Source organism: Abramis brama (genome assembly GCF_963993115.1).
Source record: "Abramis brama genome assembly, chromosome: 19".
Classification (NCBI taxonomy): domain Eukaryota; kingdom Metazoa; phylum Chordata; class Actinopteri; order Cypriniformes; family Leuciscidae; genus Abramis; species Abramis brama.
The window spans coordinates 28330383-28351489 of record NC_139981.1 but is presented as its reverse complement, the minus strand read 5'-3'; the positions used below and the strand labels follow the sequence as shown (position 1 = coordinate 28351489).

General features: G+C 38.0%; 2 protein-coding genes across 5 annotated transcripts; one reads left to right on the top strand and one right to left on the bottom strand.

The window, feature by feature from the left end:
- Window positions 1-562: 562 nt before the first annotated feature.
- mrps6 (mitochondrial ribosomal protein S6) lies at window positions 563-2747 on the bottom strand. The gene is made up of 2 exons (XM_084093107.1): window positions 2290-2747; window positions 563-814 (listed from the first exon to the last, which is right to left on the bottom strand). Exon 1 carries the CDS (start codon window positions 2646-2648, stop codon window positions 2292-2294), a length of 357 nt encoding a protein of 118 aa, XP_083949233.1. The 5' UTR covers window positions 2649-2747; the 3' UTR covers window positions 563-814; window positions 2290-2291.
- A 1071-nt stretch (window positions 2748-3818) lies between these two features.
- On the top strand, window positions 3819-21031 carry nolc1 (nucleolar and coiled-body phosphoprotein 1). 4 transcript variants are annotated; one of them, XM_084093396.1, is made up of 14 exons: window positions 3819-3972; window positions 4642-4697; window positions 4817-4974; window positions 7850-7956; window positions 8048-8165; window positions 8791-8897; window positions 10014-10140; window positions 10447-10509; window positions 15061-15123; window positions 15222-15803; window positions 17433-18371; window positions 19268-19344; window positions 20013-20073; window positions 20189-21031. In XM_084093396.1, exons 1-13 carry the CDS (start codon window positions 3847-3849, stop codon window positions 20031-20033), a joined length of 2544 nt encoding a protein of 847 aa, XP_083949522.1. In that variant the 5' UTR covers window positions 3819-3846; the 3' UTR covers window positions 20034-20073; window positions 20189-21031. The 4 variants fall into 4 exon arrangements, with proteins under 4 accessions (XP_083949522.1, XP_083949520.1, XP_083949521.1 ...); XM_084093394.1 differs by having other exon boundaries at window positions 19990-20073; XM_084093395.1 differs by having other exon boundaries at window positions 15058-15123.
- Window positions 21032-21107: the final 76 nt, after the last annotated feature.

The following is a 21107-nucleotide window of genomic DNA, read 5'->3' as shown; positions in this document are numbered from 1 at the left end:
ATTTTCTAGTAATCCTGAGGACCTTGATTAGCTTGTTCAGGTGTGTTTGATTAGGGTTGAAGCTAAACTCTGTAGGACATTGGCCCTCCAGGACCGAAGTTGCCCATCCCTGCTTTAAGGGAAACATCTCTGCATGAGATAAAGAATGAATAAAAGCACTCAACCAAAAACGAGATTTAAGAACAAAGTAGTTAGGGTTATGAACCATAATAAGAGACTGAGAAAAAAGTTTGAAAATGAACTTTGTATTGTTAATTTCAGCACCTTGTTTGATTTACTTTTGAATCGATTAAAAACTCGTGTATGCATTAACTGGTGTGTTTTTTTTATCTTTTCTCTGCTGACCTTTTTTTCTTTTTTTTCTTTTTCTTTTTTTACATTCTCTACAAGGAAAAGTAGAGTGGATTTTTTTTTAGTCTTCCACAACAAACTCTATAGCACTTCTCACATGACTGTGTGCTGAGCATATATCATTTATTCTATAGCTTTCCTCTACTCCACTTAAATGTAGTTCTTTATGCGTGTCCCTTTAGTGGAAGAGAATGACTGCTATAGACTGAAATAAAGAATTTTGTATCATTTATTTCTGAGCATGTAATTATTAAAGCAGATTCTGTCATACTAAAATTAAATACTCCAAAAACAATATTGATCCTGCAGAGAGATCATATGTACAGAGTTCTTAGCAGAAATGCACATCACATCATTAGCTGAAGTAAATGCACTGCTCCAAAGCCATAAAAACGCTGCTGGCTTTTACTAGCTTGTCTCGTCCCGTTCACATAATCCAGCAGATGAGCTGATCTTCACAGTCCTAGGGGGAAACGACAGGAATTCACTTGTGGAACATATGATCAACAACAGGCTTATTAAAAAAAAAATGACAAGAGACACTACAGCAGAAGTGTGACTGTGAACCCAAAAACATTGAACACTGGCACAGATTTCATTGCAGATCAATCCAAGTGGCACCTGAAAAGAAACTATGCTTGACCTTTTTTTCCCCAACACAAAGTATTTTTGCAATTACTTTAAATCAAAATGAACAATTCTTGTTTTTCATGGAATATTGCATTGCAGTATTTATTATAAATGATCTATCCATGCACACATAATTTTTTTTTTTTTATTCATGTGACCTTGTGATCAAAATATCTTCGCCTCCCACTTGCAACGACATCTCGGCTGCATCCGAAATTGCATAATTCCCTAAAAAGTGACCCTTGACCACAAAATCAGTCACATGGGTAATTTTTTTTTTAAATTAAGTTTACCATTGATGTAATTCTTGGCTGAGACACAACTATTTGAAAATCTGGAATCTGAGGATGCAAAAAAATCTAAACATTGAGAAAATCGCCTTTAAAGTTGTCCATTATGTTCGCGATTGTGCTGCATTCACTCCCAAAAATAAATGTTTTATATATTCACGGTAGGAAATTTACAAAATATCTTCATGGAACATGATCTTTACTTAATATCCTAATGATTTTTGGCATAAAAGAAAAATCGCTAATTTTGACCCATACAATGTATTGTTGGCTATTGCCACAAATATACCCATGTGACTTGTGACTGGTTTTGTGATCCAGGGTCACATATATTAATTGGTGAAAACAATTTGTGACAAAAGTAGCATGTCTGAATTCACAGTACTCATGTTGAGTATAGGCAAAAAGTACCTGGATGACCTACTACTTCCAACAAGATTCTGAAGTGTGCATACAATGGACACTTTACTATCCCATGAGTCCACGGGAGAGGATTTGTGAATGGAGGTGAAAGCAAGGCAACTGATGCTGGTAGGTCATGTGATAATGACATGGTGAATGCTGTAAGTCCAGATTACATTCATACTACACACATTCATAGTACTATATAAAATGTACTTTTAGTGAAGCCTTGAAGTAATTCAAAATAAGTACCTACTTGGTATGCAATTTCGGGTGCAGCATCTCTGATGACGTGTTTACTGGCGCGAGGGCGGGACAAACTGTCACTCACATAAGATCGACCAATAGTAAACAACAACAATCAAATCAATTCCCAAAGGACAAAATCAAGTCCCGCCCTTGTTCGTTCCGCTTCAGGTAACAGGGTAGAAAAGACTATAGCACTTGTATTTAAACTTTTGACTTTGAACTCAACTCTCCTCAAGTCCACTCAGGTTCAAATACTACTAAATTTTGAACAATCTATTCATAGTTTTATATTATTTCCTAATCTGAACCAATAAAGTTATCCCAATCTTCGGAGTAAAAACAGATGAGGAAAACATGAAATTCTCACATTTAACGGGATGTACTCTTTGCTTTCCCGTTCTGTAGGCCACAGCACTGCGCCTTGGACACCTCGACGTCTTTCTTTATAACGGTCGGACGCAGCACGTCAATGTCTCGTTCGAGGTGATCTAACAGCCCGCTGAGGATATTCGGCGAGGCGTGGAAGTCCACGGAGAAGTATCCTCCGTGCGTGTGGAGACAGTTGTGTTTGGAGATGTTGTAGGGCAGCCTGCGTTCCCCGAGGTTCTCCAGACCCCGCACCACCGCGCCGCGCTCGAACAGCGTCTCCACCGTGCGCCGCAACACCGCCGCGGTCTCCGGCCTCTGCATCGCCTTCAGGATCACGGACAGCTCATAACGCGGCATCTCCCGGTGCTGTTATCTCAAAGACAAATGTCACACAGAGCCTGCTCTGAAGTGCATGTGTGTCTTCTTCAAGGATACTGTGGAAACACATGTGGAGGTTGATGCAGTGCGCCACCTACAGAATCGGAGGATTATGCTTTCTTCTTCTTCTTGCTATTTTACGTCGGGTGGCATCCAGTTTATTTGTGCATTTCCGCCACCTCCTGATCCGTAGTGTGAATCAGAAAATAGGTTTACAGACTAGATCGCCCACCTATGGGATGAATATAGTATCAAAATAATTAACACGTGTGCAAGCACTATAATCCATGAACTTTGATAAAGGTTGCAGATATGTTTTACTATCTACAACCAAATGCCTTTCAACTTTCGTGTGCAAAATTCTAAATTGAATGAATGTGTACCAATTTATACAAATAGAGACATTTTTTTGTGAATACAAATGTTTTTTGTATTAGTGTATCATAATTTGCGCATGCAACAAAGAAGATGTGCATTTGTGGATCAGGTGACACGTTCATTCACTGAAGTCTTTTCTTAGTCAATCTCATCTTGATTCATTTGGATTTTGAGACTTTCTTTTCGCGGTTTTTAAGCATTTCACAACCCACACAAACAACTACAAATTAATAGGCCTGGTGCTAATTATTAATGTGTGCACAACTACCCATTTATTTGAAAAAAATCACAAATGTGCGTGGTATAAATTATAAACGAACTTGTAAACAAAACAGACATCAAGTGAAAAATATTAACAAATAACAAACAACAAAACTACAAAAGGCAGACACAATCATAAGAAATAACAGCATAGCCTATCACAGTGGTAGAATTTTGAAAATCCAACTGAAAAGACATTAAACGAATAAAAAAAATATAATAAAATAAAAAATAGTGTACATAAACAAATCTACACAAGGGGTGATAAGCTACAAGGCACTTAACTCATTGAAAAAATGTCAACTATAATAGCTTTTTCATTTGAGAGAGTACAGAGGGATGGAAGCAAGAATTTTAAGTTGAGTAAAGGAGGAGGAGGTTGTGGGATTTCAAAAACCTGAATTCATGAAAGAAGAATTCAGCAAGTCCTATCTAGTCGAAAATGTTATAATCGTACATTTAGTATGACGCACTCATCGTGCGCCATTTTCATCGACTCCACGTGACGTTGAAATAGCCAATCGCGCTCCTCCTCCACATGAGTGCAGCGAAGATGGCGCAAGACGGCAAGGTGCCCAGCGATCTCTACCAGCATGTGTACTCTTTTCTCGTGGAGAACAAGTTCGCCAAAGCTGCGAAAGAGTTTATAAAGCAGTCTAAAGTGGTAAGAGCCTTTCACGTGTTTATTAGAAGCCCTCGTGCACGCGGAGGCAGTGGCCCTGTGATGTGTCGATCGGGGCGCGTAACGTTAGTTCTGCACGCGCGTGGAACTGACACGCAGTTTGTGCCGAACACGTGTTTACGAGCCGCTTTATAGGATGTGCTTTAATACATTTAATTTATGCCGGTTGTTTTATAATTTCGACCTGTGCCATTACAGCAGTTTTTTTACGTTTACATTTTTATTCTTAGTCCAGAATTAATTATATTCATCACTATTCTCCTTAGATAGACTTTTGCAACAGGTTCATTGTTGGACAATGTTGGAATCAAACTATAAATGTATAACATTTTACAGACCTTACAGTAAAACATATAAAGCCTGGGATAACTAAGTAATACATTTATATTAAGAGTAGGCCTAATACATTTATACCACATAACAGTTGACAAAAATAAATAAGAATGCAAAATTGACATAAGCTGTATTAATTATTCTTACAAATGTTTTATACAGCCACAGAAGTCTTAATATCTTTTAGATTTAGTGTCTCTGCTGCTGCTGATCACCCCTCAAATGAGTTTCTACTACTTTACATTTATATATGCATGCATATAGCATTTGGGTATTTAAATTTTATAATTTGCAATCTTATCCGTTTCCTCTCATCAGAAACCCCAGGACCAAAATGACGACAGTCTCCTGGACATCTTCAATTTCTGGGTGAAGTATGTATAAGCCATCTTTAATTGTTTAAATGGCAACTGTAGCTCACTCTTGCTCATGCCGGTAGTTTTGCTGTCATTTCCACTGTTGGGTTATAATCACTACAACTTCTTTCCTCAAGGTCCCCCGAAACCAAAAAGCGTAAAGCGGTCACCAGTGGCCCTGCGACTGTCAATGGCCCGTCAGCCAAGAAAGCAAAGAAAGATGCAGAGAGTTCAAGCAGTGAAGACTCCAGCAGTGAAGAGGAAGCTGCAGCACCTGCCAAGAAAGCAGTACAAGGTACATAGCTGTCACTTTATCTTTCTCATAGGGACTTAACAAGTTTCTTATTAGGATTCCACTTAATGGCCCTGTTTACACCTGGTATCGAGATGCTTTTGGTCGATCGGATCACAAGTGGAGGATGCTAAATACAAGTGTAAACGGAGTCTACAGTAGTAGGGTTGGGTATCTCTTCAATTTGAGCGATTCTGCTTATCGAATCCGGTTCTTGTTTCTGATTCCAGTATTTTTTTTAAAAAACAATGGGCATATTCTTGAAGAATTAATATTTCTACCTTTTATTCTTGCTAATTTTAAGCAATAACCAATAAAATGGCTGAAGTGAAAGGAGTCTCTTCAAATAAAGATTGTTGATTACAATTACACCAGAAGGTAGCAAAAATCCACTGTTCAATTTTTTTTCATTGAATCATTTATTCAAGAAAACTCGAGATTAATTCAAAAAACGGTGAATCATCCACTCATTAAACAGGTTAATGAGACACTGAATTAATTAGTTTAAGTTTAAAAAATATATATTTTTTGTTAAATAGAAAATTAAAACATGTTATTCTGTTTAGATGTAATCGTGATCTCCATTTTAAACAAAACAAAAATGATTTTAAACCAAATAGATTCTCAGTTTATCTTGAATTATGCATCTCTAAATTGGAGCCAAATGTTGGCTCGTCTGTATGTTTTTTACCTGAGTGAGAGATGCTGCTGTTGTTAATTTTAGATATATCCAGTGCATTTTGCTATATTCTCATCTTTTTTTGAAAAACATAACTAAACTTTTGAACGCTTGCTGCGGTCAGTCATGGTACAGCGCATGTGCGTAATGAAATCTGATCATTGTGGGAGCAGGTCCTGGCAGATCAATACAGCTATATTTACTGGCACCGGCCGTTCACATATCACGCCTGAAAACGTGTGGGAAGCCCGGCCGCGCCGCTGTCTCCTGCTTTCCAAAGCGCTTGCGCTCCCATGGCGGCTGTCGTTGCTATGCAACCATGAACTGTGCCTTCTATGATGATGAGGAAGTATCAGCAAAGTATTAATTGATTTCTAGACCTTGCATTAGCTTTACTACTAGATATATTTATAGAGATGGTCAATAAAAACCCACCCTGTACAGTTATGATCAGATGTTCGGCCGAGCTTTCGATGTTACGGAAAGGTCGTTGGTTTTTGTCACATGACCTGGAATCGATAAAGCGGAATCGAAATGTGTGCGCCTTATCGAATCCCTGGTTTTTGGAAATTTGTTATTGGTTCTAAAATGGAACCGGTTGTCGATACCCAACCCTAGGTCTAAAATGTCTTGAGCTTTTCCACTTTCGACCACTTCCAGAGGTAATCGAACACTCATTCGACTGGATTGGTTTCGTGGTGTAAACGTTCATGTGTTCGAAAAGCCACAAAAGATGCCTACTCTCCGCCTACTGACCTAATGCGTAGGGCTGTCACTTTTGTGAAAAAATCCTGTTCAATTTTTGAGACATAAGTGTTCATTGAATTGATTGTAAAATCGATTTTCCATGTCTAAAGACGTTTCCATTTTAAACACCAAATATGGTCAAATCCAGGGACAACTAACAGGCATTAGGACGAACGTAAAGAGGGCGCTTGAGATACGCATAAGTCAGCAATACTTCTGATGATTTATTGGCGTGAAGTTTCGTGCACAATGACAAACAGGAGTGCAACATTCTCGAAAGCTGAGTGGACTGCCATAACATCAATGAAAAACATTACTGCAGTCTTCAACATGTTTACGATTAGAAATGTCAAACAAATTTCGCCTGCGTTGGCGATTGTAGACCGTAGCCCAAATCTGTATCTGTATGCATGAGACTGTCTGAATACTGGCAGAATTCACATTTTTTATAGTAAAAAGAGACACATTATGCAGAAGTATAATTTGCTGTTATGTGTGTTTGTCAGAGCCTGTAGTTGCTGTGTGACGCGCGTTCGCTGCGGGCGTATCTTGACGAGCTGGACGCGCTCTGAGAGAAGACCGTTAAAATCGATTCCCTATTTTCGTTTTCGAAACTTGTGTTGGTTGGTCCGATCGATCGTGCAATCGATTTTCGAACGTAAAGTGACAGCCCTACTAATGCGTGAACATTAGTTTGGTTTGTAAATGAAAAACATACCAAGCTCAATGTTCTCTCACCATTCCTGATGTCTAACACACACACACACACAGCGTTCGGCTGGTCTTGCGGCTGCCAGAGAAAAACACGGCAATAAAAATGTTGTTGCAGAGTAGAAAATGAATGTGTGTTCTTGCAGTGTTCTGTCTCAAGACAAACTTCATGAACATAATTTGGGTTCCAGTATTTTTTTATTTCTTGATTTCAAACTGTACTCTGTTTTTGTCTCTTATCCTCACAAAAGGCTGCATATACTGTATCAAAAACAGTAATATTGTGAGTGAAATATTATTACAATTTAAAATAACTGTTTTCTATTCTATTAATTTAAGTTATTCCTGTGATGCAAAGCTGAATTTTCAGCATCATTACTGCTTCAGTGTCACATGATCTTCAGAAATCATTCTCCGTTGTTTTGGTGCCAAAATAACATATAAATGTAATAACAGTTATGAGGCTTAATAGTTTTTGTGGAAAAGTGTTGCAAACATATTTCAAGATATATAAAAAAAAAAAAAAAAATATATATATATATATATATATAAAAATAATATTTAAAGATTATTTTATGAATAGAAAGAACAGCATTTATTTGAAATTGAAATATTTGTAACATTATAAATGTCTTGACTGACACTTCTGATCAAATGAATATGTCCTTATAAAAGTGTTCATTTCTTGGTTGTTTTTCAACACTACGTTGTACACTGATATGAAGTACTGTGTGTTTCCAGTGAAAGCTCCTGCTCCACAGAAGCCAGCAGCTGTAGCCGCTAAAGAGAGCAGCTCTGAAGACTCCAGTGACTCTGAGGATGAAGCTCCGGCTAAAACTGCAGCAAAGGTCAGGAAGTTGATGTTGTTTACATGATCGTGTGGGATTTCTCTGCTAGAATGCCTCTTCCTGAATCTCGGCGTGTTGAATTGTTGTGCAGAAACCTGCAGCTGTGAAACCTGCTGTTCAGCCAGCGGCAGCAGCCAGAAAGAAAGACACCAGTTCCAGCAGTGAAGAGTCCGACTCTGATGAGGAGCCCGCCAAAACTCCAGCTAAAGGTGAGCTGCAGCACGAGTTCATATTCTCAATCACTACTACACCCATGGGCGTCGGAACCATTGTATATGGGTGGGACAAGACCCACCCACTTTTTAAGACCAATGATATTGGACCCACTTACTTTTACCGTCTCTATTTCAAATTTCTCTATTTCGCATTTGTCTGTTTGCCGTCAGTCAAATCCATTCCACTTGAGGAATTCCCTAAGCTCCATTTCCGCTGAATCGCTACATTATATTTCTCAACGAGCCGCAACTGACGAAAGTAACCGCCCGTTGTACCCTTCAGTCAAATACTGCGTCGCAAACATCAATAACAGCTTTAAGTTGTCATTGCTGGCAAATGACCATGGTATTAGCAGGATAATCCATGGATAGCTGTGCATTTAATGCACGACGTGGAGGCAAAGAACCGCCCGACGTGACGAGTTTAGTTTACTTGTTTTAATTAAAAGGCACCAGAATACATGAAATGGTATTTACTCCAGTAACATTTTTCTGGGGGAGGACCCACCCACTTTTTTTTTTCTTCCGACGCCCATGACTACACCCGTGTATTACTCGGGGCATACTAGCTTTACTCAAAGTCAGTTGCATGTTCAAAGTGATGATCTGTGTTCTCCAGGGGCCAAGCCTGTGGCATCCACTCCTGTCCCTGCAGCTCAGAAGAAGCAGGACAGCAGCAGCAGTGAGGACAGCTCCAGTGAATCTGAGGACGAGGCTCCAGCTAAGGTCTTTTAACATACTAACATGCAACAGAATCATGCATCAGAATTCAGTACTTTTTTTTAATTTTTTACCCCAAATTCCATGTTCTCTGTTTCCCAAATTGTTTTAATGACTTATTACTAAGTTAAATTTTAGATCATATTAAATTTATGGTATGGCAAAAGTATCACATCACGACTATTTTCAGGAAAATCATGATTCACGATTTAATCATGATTCTTTTTCATGATGGTTTTACTATTTTGCAAGTGACTGAGCATTACAGCCATTTTCTAAAAGAAAAGAACAAAGATACACATTACATACAACATAATCTACAAATGAAATAAACAGTGCTTTATTTTTTCAGCTACAGTAGGTGTATTTAACAGTAACATTTAAGAAAGAAATGAACAAATATAAAAATAAAACACTACATAGACTTCACTATATAAATTATATATTGATTCTTATTAAAGATACCATTAAAGTTCTCAGTTAAGAGCAGTGAGTGATTTTCTGTTTTTTGTTTTTGTTTTATTAACATTAAAGGGATAGTTCACCCAAAAATAAAGATTGCCATCATTTACCCTCTCAAGTTGTTTAAAACCCAAATAAGTTTCTTTCTTCTGTTGAAAATAAGTTATTTTGAAGAATGTGAGTAACCAAACAGTTGCTGGTCCCCAGTGACTTCCGTAATATTTTTTCCTGGTATGTAAGTCAATAGGGACCAACAGCTGTTTGGTTAGCCACATTCTTCAAAATATCATCTTTTGTGTTCAGCACAAGAAAGAAATTAATACAGGTTTTGAACAACATTAGAGCGAGTAAATAAGGACAGAATTTTCATATTTGGGTGAACTTTAAAGGGACAAGCGGCAGCATGTTTACCATTAGGCTACTGTCTCTTTAAGACCTGCACGCATCTAATATACATGCATATGACAGCACACACTCGATTTTCTCTCAAATGACTGTTAATGTAAACCTTGTATGTATTTGACAGTATTAGCGCAATAAGACTCGAAAGATAACTTAGATTTCGAAAGACTTCACAGTTCCCCATTTATATGCAATTAGTTTTTTTGTTTTGTTTTTGTTGATGATTTGAGATTTGATATATTCCTTTCACTATCACAGAAAGCAGTAAAAGCAGCAGTCCCGGTGAAGACCCCTCCAGCCAAACCTGCGGCCCCTGCAGAGTCCAGCAGTGAGGAGTCATCCTCAGACGAGGAAGATGCCCCTCCTACTAAGAAAGCCAAGACTGGTATTACTGCTTTTCTTTTACATCTGTCTTAAAGGTGCACTTAAAAAGAGGGCTTTTCTGGCTTATATTACCAATATTGCAGTGATCTTGGTCTTTACACTGAAAACTTCAACATGGGTGCAGCATTCACCAGATCATGTGATCTCAACATAACATTAAACTGCTTTTCAGGACAGTATATGAGTCTGTCATGAACATACTTCATTTGAACATTGGTTAAAAAGCCTTAGTGCACCTTATGAGGCAAAAATTATTTTCTGAAAAAAGGACACCAATGTGAAATTGATTAAGCATCTCTATTCACAGGACAATTCAGTGCCGTCCCGCCCCCTGCAGCACTGACAACTCGTGCTCCAGTCAAAGCCCCCGGTAAGAGTTTGAGGTGTCCTGTAGGGCTGCTCGATTAAGCCAAAAATCATAATCACTATTATTTTGGTCAGTATTGTAATCACTATTATTTAACTCGATTGTGAGCAGCCCATATGACCAAATCCTTATAGTAATATATTTTTTTTTTACGATGGTGATATATATTATAAATAGTATAGCAAGTATATATTTGCTGGAAATAAGGTTGCTATGACATCTACATTGTAATTTTTACAGTTCTCAATACAAATTTCAATACCACAGCACAATACTAGGTAAACTAATGTAGGTAAAAAAAAAAAAGGTCCTCAAATTATTGAAAATAAGTAAACCGTCAGTAATGCAATAAAAACAAAAAAGCAAATTACAAACAATAGGAACAATACAATAGAAAAACAAGATTAAAAAAATAACAGTGCTTAGTATTCAGCTAACAGCCTGCTACAGAAATTAATACGTAATCACATGTAATCTAAAATGCTGCATGGTCTTTACTGTATTAAAGAAATAAACAAAATAAACACGAATGAGCATCTGAAAGTGTGTTAAAAGATAGAGTACAACTTATTGAAGTCCGTATCATGTCACATGGAATCGCTCAATCAGTGTTTCAACCGTGGAAAGACGTTAGTAAACAATGTCATGTAACGTCACATTTACCTCAGAAAAACCATATCCAGTGACTATAAACTCGTTAGTCAGCTGGAAAAATTAACTCTAGAGAGGAGCATTTTGCTAAATATATCCATATTACATAATCATTATAATTTTTATTGTTCTTCAATATTTAATGCATGTTTGAATAAATCTGGAAAGTTTTTATGACAGCCACCATTTAAATTTTTATATTTTCATATAACTTTATTATTATAAAATAAATAAAAGTGTATTTTAAGTATTTGTATACAAATCAGTTAATTTTTACCTTCAATATTATAGTAGGCTAATGAAGCCTATTGGCTACAACTGACTCCCATAGTTTACAATAATTTTTTTCCCTTTTATTTTCCAGTTTTCCTTGAGAAAATTTACAATGTATTGTACCTGATATCCAAAATAATCGATACTAAATCGAATCGCAAGCTTGTGAATCGAATCGAATTGTGAAATCTGTTTCAATACCCAGCCCTACTGGGTTTACGCAAATACTCGCAAAGCCGGGCATTTTGACGCACGCTTTTAATAACTCTTTTTAATAGAAAGCACGTCCCATTTTATGAAAATCATGTTAAATGATTTTACTGATTTGCACGCTTTTGAGGAGGAGCAAAGCACACCGGAATGTGGCACAATAATAGTTTTATCTCGATTATAGTAGTTTCAAAGTCATTGGAAGTCGAAATCAAAACTCGCTTTTGATTAATTGCACAGCCCTAGTGTTGTAGTTAATAACTTATGAGAGGCCATGCGTTACACTGATTTCTTCTCAAGGCTGTTATAATTGTTGCATTATTGATAATCTAAGTAAAGATTTCCTCCAAGGATTTGGGCCCTGCATGGTTTGTAAGCAACATGACGCATTAATAAAGAATTCAACTTGTGTGCTTTCATGAATCAGCTATAAATTATACTTTGAATACAGAAAATTATGGATGCACGATTTATAGGCCACTAGGGCTGCACGATGTGTCGTTTAAGCATCGATATCGCGATGTACGAATCCACGATAGTCACATCGCAGGACGTGCGATGTAGGCTGTCATAGTTGATCCGTTATTCATTAACCGTACGGGCCAGCTGCTCCCCGGCCCTTGACGAATGTGATTCGCGGATTAATTGCACAGCTTAACCATCATAGAGTGAAAGTTTATCATTTGCATGTGTTTTTAAGTCCTGTCAGTTTAACAGGGCGCATATAAGAACGAGGAGAGAGAGAGAGAGAGCGCTCACCTTCACCGTCTTCAACCAACACGAGCGCTGTCTTGCTCTCTCTCCTTCGCGCATATCACGATGGTGTCGAACAAAAAAACTATCCAGTGATGAAATGTTTTCTGTGTTGTCAAATCTTGTGCGATATCCTAAACTGCCGAGATAATTACACAACGAGTGCCGTACAGTATTTGTTAACATAGTTAATGCACTGTGAAGTAACATTACCAAACAATGAACAGCTGTATTTTTACAAACTAAGATAAACAAAGATTAATAAATATAGTAACAAAAGTATTGCTCATGGTAAGTTCATGTTAGTTAATATGTTAACAATTCAAACCATATCCTAAAGTTACAAACAAATAATTTACTCTAATTTAAATAATACTCTGTTTAAATCATTTAAAATGAGAATATAAGTGTCAGGGTTCGTACGGGTGCTTGAAATCCTTGAAAGTGCTTGAATTTTGATGTTGTGTTTTCAAGGTTTGAAAAGTGCTTGAATTTTGGATAAAATGCTTGAAAATGCTTGAATTTGTAACTGTATTTCTTTCACAAGAAATATCTTTCTGACGAAATAGTTCTTTATTAAATGGAGAAAAAAATGTAGCCCTTCAGAATCAGATACAGATTGATTACGTTACGCTGGCCAGAGCAAAAGTAGGCGGAGTTTTCATTTTGATTTCCGCGGTTGTTTGGATGCACCGTTTTTATTGGCCACGCAGCGGCAACAGTTGAACTATTTTAAACTTTGACCGCGGCGTTCGCGCGAGCTCGTTGAGCTCCGCTTTGGTCCGAGTCGCGCGGCGCAAGCCATTGAAATATATCGGTTTCATTTCATAGCGCAGCGCGGTCCGCGTCCTATCTGAAAGGGCCATTAGTGACTGAGAGTACTTGGTGTGATAATGTAATGTAAGTATTGCATGTCCGTTATGTTCATTTGTGGAATATGCAGTGAACATTGCCAAAATTACAGAACTGTAACGTGCAAATTAACCTGCAAACGTTAGCCCAGTGCATAACAACAGTCGTTGATTGCTGAACTGAAATCAGTCAGTGTCATAAGTAGTATACTGTTACTGTAAGGTTTAGGATGGCCCTATGCAATATTTACACTGCTCTATTCCAGTAAATGTATTAGCTAACGTTATGTCTTGGCCCAAGACATCTGAAATACAGCTAGGCAATGAAATACATTTATCAGGCAGGTGCCTGTGCACTCAGATATTGTTCAAACCTTGTCTATATCAAGAATGTGTCCCAAAACGGGAAGGCCTGTCAAATATTTCTGAATATTTCTAAGTCTTCATATTTGAAATTAATTCAGTTTTACAGCCTATAAATCACATTATCTGGTCAGCAATATTTGGACATTAATATAATGAAAAGTATATAAAAGAATATTATTCATATACTTAGTGATACATTTTGAAGAATAAAACTTGTGATTGGCTTAAATATTAGGGCTGCACAATATATCGAAATATTGCAAATGTATATATTACAATATGCATAATTGCTTGCATATCGCAAAGGCTTGCAATAACGGGTCATGAACAAAAGACAAAGAAAATCACTCACTGCTTTTGGCTGAATAGGCTAACTTTTGTAGCTTTAATAAGAATCAGTATATTTAATTCATGCAGTGAAAACTAAGCAGTGTTTATTTTTACATTTGATTAATCAGTTTCTGTTGTTAAATAAACCTAATGTAGGATAACCTGAACCCCTAAACCCCAGTGATGTTAAAATAACACTTCTTATGCTACAGTAAAACACTGATGTTCACTGTCTTGAAGTTGTAGGGATATTTTCTTATCACAAAAAGAATGTGAAACACGTATGTGTAGGTTATATCATTTTAAAGATAATTTAAGTTAATTTGACACACTTTAAGCATTATCGTATCGCATATTGAATATCGCATTATTTAATGAGTTATCGCATATCTCATTTTTCTTCTATATCGTGCAGCCCTCTGCTATTATGAAACATTTGGCTGTTTATCTCTTTTGATGTGATAAAAACACTAAATAAGAATTTTAACTATGTATTGGTATGTAATTTACGGTAGTGTAAGGTGCTGGGAAAAGCTTTAAAATGGACCTGGAAAGTGCTTGAAAAGTGCTTGAATTTGACCTTGGAAAAAGTGTACGAACCCTGAAGTGTGCTCACCCCATTTTTGTTTGTAAGAAAAAATTAGATTAGATTTCATATCGCAATATATATCGCAGAAAAATAAAATATCGCAATGTTATTTTTTACCAATATCGTGCAGCCCTATAGGCCACCATATCGGTATCGGCCGATGTGTTTCTTTTCATCATGCAAGCGCATGTTATCACTTTGAGAAAACCAATGAAAAAGAGATAAAATAAAAATATTTACAGATGACTACTGTTTACCGAAAATAATACTGTGTGAACCATTTGTTAGATATGGTCTGAAAAATCGTTTGACATGAGGTCTTGATATTTGAGTCTGAAAATGTGTAGGAACCCTGTTAATCCTAAAATGACATTTTGTATAGGGACAGATCAAAAAGCACGATTTCAGCGGAAAATAAACGAAAAACGGATGCATTGTACATAGAGAGCACAGGCTAATTTGTATCTCTGGTATAGGTGTAATTTCTTCAAGCAAAATATAATTTCTTTTTCCCATCCTTTTTCCAAGCAGCCGCAGTTAAGACTGTGACTCCCAAAGCTACTGTGAAGAAGGACTCCAGTTCTGACAGCTCTGGTATGTCACTCTCTGCAGATTATCGGCACTAAGTCACTTTTGGGGGTTTGTTTTTTCCCCTGTGTCACTTGAGTGCTAATGAACTTTCTTTTTCTCAGATTCAAGCTCAGAGGATGAAGCAAAGAAGCCAGCGGTCAAAGCTGTGCCCGTGAAAGCAGCCCCACTTAAGAAGCCTACAAAGGTTGCTCCTGCTCAGAAAAAGGACTCTTCAAGTTCAGATTCTTCAAGCTCAGAGGACGAAGCAGCAAAACCAGCTGTCAAAGTCACACCTGCAAAAGCTGCATCTGCTAAATCTACACCTGCTAAAGTCACTCAAGCTAAAGCCGTACCTGCTAAAGTCGCTCCAGCTGCTGATGAATCCTCTAGCTCTGAAGACTCAGACGATGAAGAGGCCAAGAAACCAGCAGCTAAAGTTGTCCCAGTTAAACCTGCGCCAGCCAAGAAAACGCCAGCTAAAGTCACGCCTGCTGCAAAAGAATCTTCATCATCCAGCTCAGAGTCTGAGGAAGACGAACCGGCCACAAAGCCTACTCCTGCTAAATCTGCAACTCCAAAGACAACTCCTGCTAAAGCTGCTCCTCAAAAGAAAACCCCTGTAAAAGCTGCTACTCCAAAGGCAATCCCTGCTAAAGCTGCACCTCAAAAGACAACTGCTAAGAAAGATGATTCCTCAAGTTCAGGTCAGTTGTCGTCATTATATCCAGTTATATTATATCCAAAATTACTTGGAAACATATAGTGCACTCACATTATGTACTATATAGCAAATCTCAAGTGCTTGATTGTTATTTTTTAAAGGAAGTCCTGCAAAACCCTTGAAAAAAGCCATATTTATGAAGAGGTACTTGAAAAGTGCTTGAATTATAAAATTAGTAAAAAACAAACAAACACACAAATATAATCTTTTCACACTAAATTAACACTGCAGCCTGTCTGATATAGATATTGAGCCATTTCACTTGGCTGTGAGTGTGATGTTGCTCATATTTCCAGGTATATGATGCATCTTTCTTTTTTCAGGTCAAGAAAAATCAATTTAAAAAAAGATCTTTGTCATAGTATGCTTTCAATGGTTAAGGGGATTTCCCGTGATTGGGACAGCACTGGTCAATGAATTGATCTCTTTGTGAAGCGTCAGATTCAGCTTCACCCTGTTTTGCTTGTCGGTTGCGCCTTAAGGTGTCGGTCAAAGTTAAAATAATAATTTCTTTGTTTACAACCTTGCTTCGTTCCAGAATGAATCAGCATTTTTTTTTTTAATGAATGGTCTACTAACTCGCTCTTAAAGTCGGTCCCTTGTCGCCACCTACTGGCGCAACTAAATAACCTGCACTGAAGTCGTTGATAAACCCCCATCAGACCGTTTCTCAGTACCAAGTATGTCAACATTATAATATAAATGATTATTTATTGAACAAAAATAGTTTTAATATATATTAAGTTGTATTTTGGATATCTTGTATCTAATTTGAGTAAATTTTTTGGGCAAGCAAATCCTTAGATTGAAATGTAATTACTTTGTAATTATTTACAAAGAAATGCTTTACATTTTTACAAGTAAAGCCCTTTGTTTTCTTTTGTTATTACATCTTATTAAAAAAAAAGAACTGTATAGGAAGCTTATGCCCATTTTGCCATTATTCATTGAAAATTCTAGGGCATTGTTAATGTTCCCATACCATTACTCTGCACAGTCATTGCATACAGGGCTTAGATTAAGCCAGGACTAGGTCTTAGTTCAATTAGGACATTTAAGTAGCTTTTATAAGCATTCCTTAGAATAAAAAAACATTACTGATGTGCATCTTGAGACAAAACAATGGCACATATTTTAAGACATATTAGTGCAAGTTGCTTTCAGTTAAAATGGTTAAACATGCATTTTAGTGCATGCAGAAGAGCAGTGCTTAAAGTCCTTGAAAATCCTGGAATTTCATTTGACATTATCTGTACATACCCTGCATACAGTAGACTGGTGTAAAGCAATATATACTATATAATAACTCTTGTTATTGCTTATATCATCGCAAAAATGTAAGCTATCGTACAGCTCCATATACTAAAATTGGATACATTATATCTAGCCACTTTTTTCTTGCATGCAGAACTCGTGTTAATTTATAGCAAATCTCAGCTGCCTGTTTTGAAATTTTTTGGCATTATTTGGAATAGATCAACTAACATTTGTTTCATCGTAGTTGTTCATGCAGGTTTGGAATGATGCAAGTATAAGTAAAGGGATCCAGAGAAATGGAGTAATACCATGTTCAAGATTGTATTAGCTCATAGATCTGTTTTACCTCCCACAGATTCGGACAGCTCTGAAGATGAGGCACCAGCTAAACCAGCAGCCACGTCCAAGCCTTTGAGCACTCAGAAGAAACCTGCCACCACACCGGTATCCAAACCTGCAAAACCAGCGGAGAGCAGCTCCGACTCGGACAGCTCTTCAGATGAAGAGGAACCTCAAAAGAAAGCCACCGCCACACCTGTATCCAAACCTAAACCTGTGGCTACCTCAGCCAAATCTACCCCTGCAGCTAAACCCGCTGAGAGCAGTTCAGATTCAGACAGCTCATCAGATGAGGAACCACAGAAGAAAGCCGTCACCACACCGGTCTCCAAACCGGCTACCCCAGCGAAACCTGCAGCTAAACCAGCAGCTAAAGCAGCCGGGAGCAGTTCAGACTCTGAGACTGACAGCTCTGATTCAGAGGACGAGACCCCGAAACCAGCAGCGGCTGCTACTGCTAAGAGCCCTGCCTCTGCTGCTAAACCTCCGGCTCCAGCCAGTAAGACCACAGCCAAGTCCAGCAGCAGTGAAGACGACAGTTCCAGTGAAGACGAGAAGAAAGTAAAGGCTACTGTGACGCCCAAAGCAGCAGCAGCACCAGTTAAACCAGTGGTGAAGCCAGCTGTGAAGAAAGCCGAGAGCAGTAGCTCAGATTCGTCCGACAGCTCAGACTCTGAGACGGAAGTGAAGAAGACTCCCGCCAAGCCTGCAGTCGCCAATGGGAAGGCTGCGAAACAAACCCCCACCTCTGCAGCGAAGACGCCGGCCAATAAGAAAGCAGAGTCTTCATCCTCGGATGACAGCAGTTCTGATGAAGAGGAGCCGTCTAAAACACCGGCTGTCAAAACTCCACCCGCTAAAAAAGCACAGGCTGCTAAAGCCAAAGCCAGCAGCTCTTCTGAGGACTCGTCTGAGGAAGAGGAAACCAAGACTCCGGTCCCTTCTGCAACAAATGGTATTATCAGCGCTCGATATATCCGATGCAAATGTGTGTTTGTGTTACTGGCTCTCAGGCCAGTTCTCTTTACCTTTAACAGAGCGTTATGTATTACATAAACACAAAAAAATCGAAACTTTCAACAATTTCGCCTGCACCACTGAGCACTTGAAAATAAAAAAGCTAAGTCTCGAGACATTTTATAATGTACAAGTTTAGAGTTAAACTAACTTGATATGTTGTTATAAAAACATGGCACTCATGTTCGAGATGTGAGCATTTAGCACGTTCACAGACGCGTTTTTGCGTTCACTCAAGACAAAGGTCAGTGGAACTGGAAAAAAAGCCAAGATTATATTTTGTTTTAAGTTAAACTTTTTAATTGACTGTGCAAGATGTAAGTGCAACAGTTAAAGACAAACATCAAGGGTAAATTTACATAAAAAAAAAAAAAATTATTAAAATGACACTCTAAATAAGAGACAAACTCTGACTTTATTTTTGTCACAATCGAATTTGTAATGTAAGATGACCTGCAGAGGTCGGGTGCGTTAAATACTTTAACACTTTAAACGCATTACTTTTCCCCATAACCAATTAATTAAATGAACGTGTTAAAGCGACAGCCCTATTAAAAATGTTTTTACAGCTTTACTGCTTTTACACTAAAGTCACAATTGAATACAATGGTGTTTAGAGTTCGCATGTTGGTAAGCTAACAATGTGATGTTCTAAAAAACATACACAGCACATTAGGTTTGCTCCATCTTGTGCCTGGTTAGGACACTGATGTGGAAGGACACAGTTAAAATGTCAGTGTAAAACTGTTGATATGTAAGTTTTTATTGTAAATGGTTTAACTTTCATTTTAAAGCACTCACATTTGTTTGTTTTTCTCTTCCTCCTGATCGCAGGCACACAGAGCAAGACAACACCCAAGAATAAAGTCACCACATCCACACCTCAGACCTTTCCCAGAACCAAACAGAAGGTAAATGCCTGTGATTGTGTGTGTGTTGATGTCGGCTCAGTGCATATTCAAACACACCCAGGGCTTGAGGATTCGGATTCCTGGAAAGATGACATTCACATAGCAGCTGCTTTCTGCAGATCAGCGGCAGCACGACGTTGTGTGATGATCGTACTTTCAAAGAGCGAGCGTTTTCACTTCATTTCTATTGAAGTTCAGTTTACACAAGCACGAGCCTCAACTTCCATAGTAATGAACTGAAAACGCACCAGTGGACACGCATCATTCGTTAACATGGGCTGTTCGCGCTCCTCTGAGGCTTGCCATGTGAAACAGGCATAATAGACATGGCATCATGGCCATTGAGGAGTAAGATCACGATCTTTTACTGATTAATTGTGCACCCCTAATATGATTTGAGAAGTTTAGACCAAGTCTTCAAATAGAATTACATTTTTGTCTGGTGGACAAGTTTTAAAACTGATACACATTTTGTCCAACACATTTTTTTTTTAAATTATTATTATTAAATTGCCTGTAAGCAGAGGTAAATTCTCCGTTCCCACTGTAGGAAGCTCCACACAGCCATATTGCCACGACTGTTTGGTTATGCACTTCTGCTTAAATGCATTTTCTGTTTGTTTCTCGGTTGTGTGGCTTGTAAAGGAAAGCAATGCTCCTTTCCGTAGAGTAAGAGACGAGGAAATTGAAGTGGACCCCCGACTGGCAGACAATTCATTTGACGCAAAGGTGAGATTCTAACCGTGTGAATGCATATTAGGCCATTATTTCCTGTAAGGAGATTGTCCTCGTGCATGTGTAGTGCTTTGTTTCATTTGTTTGACTCTTGATTATTTACTTCAAGATGGGCGCCAACGGAGACTGGGGCCAGAAAGCCAACAATGTGCTTAAATTTACCAAGGGCAAATCTTTCCGGCACGAAAAGACCAAGAAGAAGCGTGGCAGTTATGTTGGCGGTGCCATCTCCACCTCAGTGAACTCCATAAAATTTGACAGCGAATGAATGAGATTACAATCTAAATGAACTTTGATTCCATTCGACTGAGCTCTCCCACCTGTATCTCTCATTCGTTGCTGTATCGGCTCTAGCAAGCACTGTTCTTACCCATCTACCCATCGTTCCTGGTTCTGCCATCCATCAGCACTGAGGTGAAGAAGACAGGAATAGAGGAGCTTGGGGAAGTGTACAGTTTTGTGATCTTCTACACTCAGTCCTTCATGCAGTTAGACATGGTGACCACATGGTGGCATCGTTTCATTAAGTTTTGCAATAGAAAGTCTTTTGCTTAGCTTATGTCAAATCATTTTGGCTTTACTGTAAATGTTTCTTGAAGTTGGTTTTGACTAATTATGAATGGTCGTTCTAACAGGTAATTGTTAATACACTAGAAATGGAGAGATTTTCTTTTTTTTATTATGAGTCTTAAAGAAATATCATTGTTATGGTTACGTTATGAGCCTTTCCATGTATTTTGAGCCTGGTGATCGTCTCATTTGAAGAAGCCATGTAATGACTCCGCCCACTTCTGTTCAACGGACCACTGGAAGACCGCCATCAAAATAACGAGTCATCCTCATTCGATTTTAGTTTTGATATTTTATGGTTTCACTTCTGTTACGCAGGATTTTGTAATTTGATCTCCCTTATAATCAGTCTTGTAACTGTAATAAAAATTTTTGTCTGAAACTCAACTGTCTTTTTATTTTTTTTTATCAAATGTTATCAAGTTCTGTCATGAGCTCAGCCAGTCCTGATTTGTTTG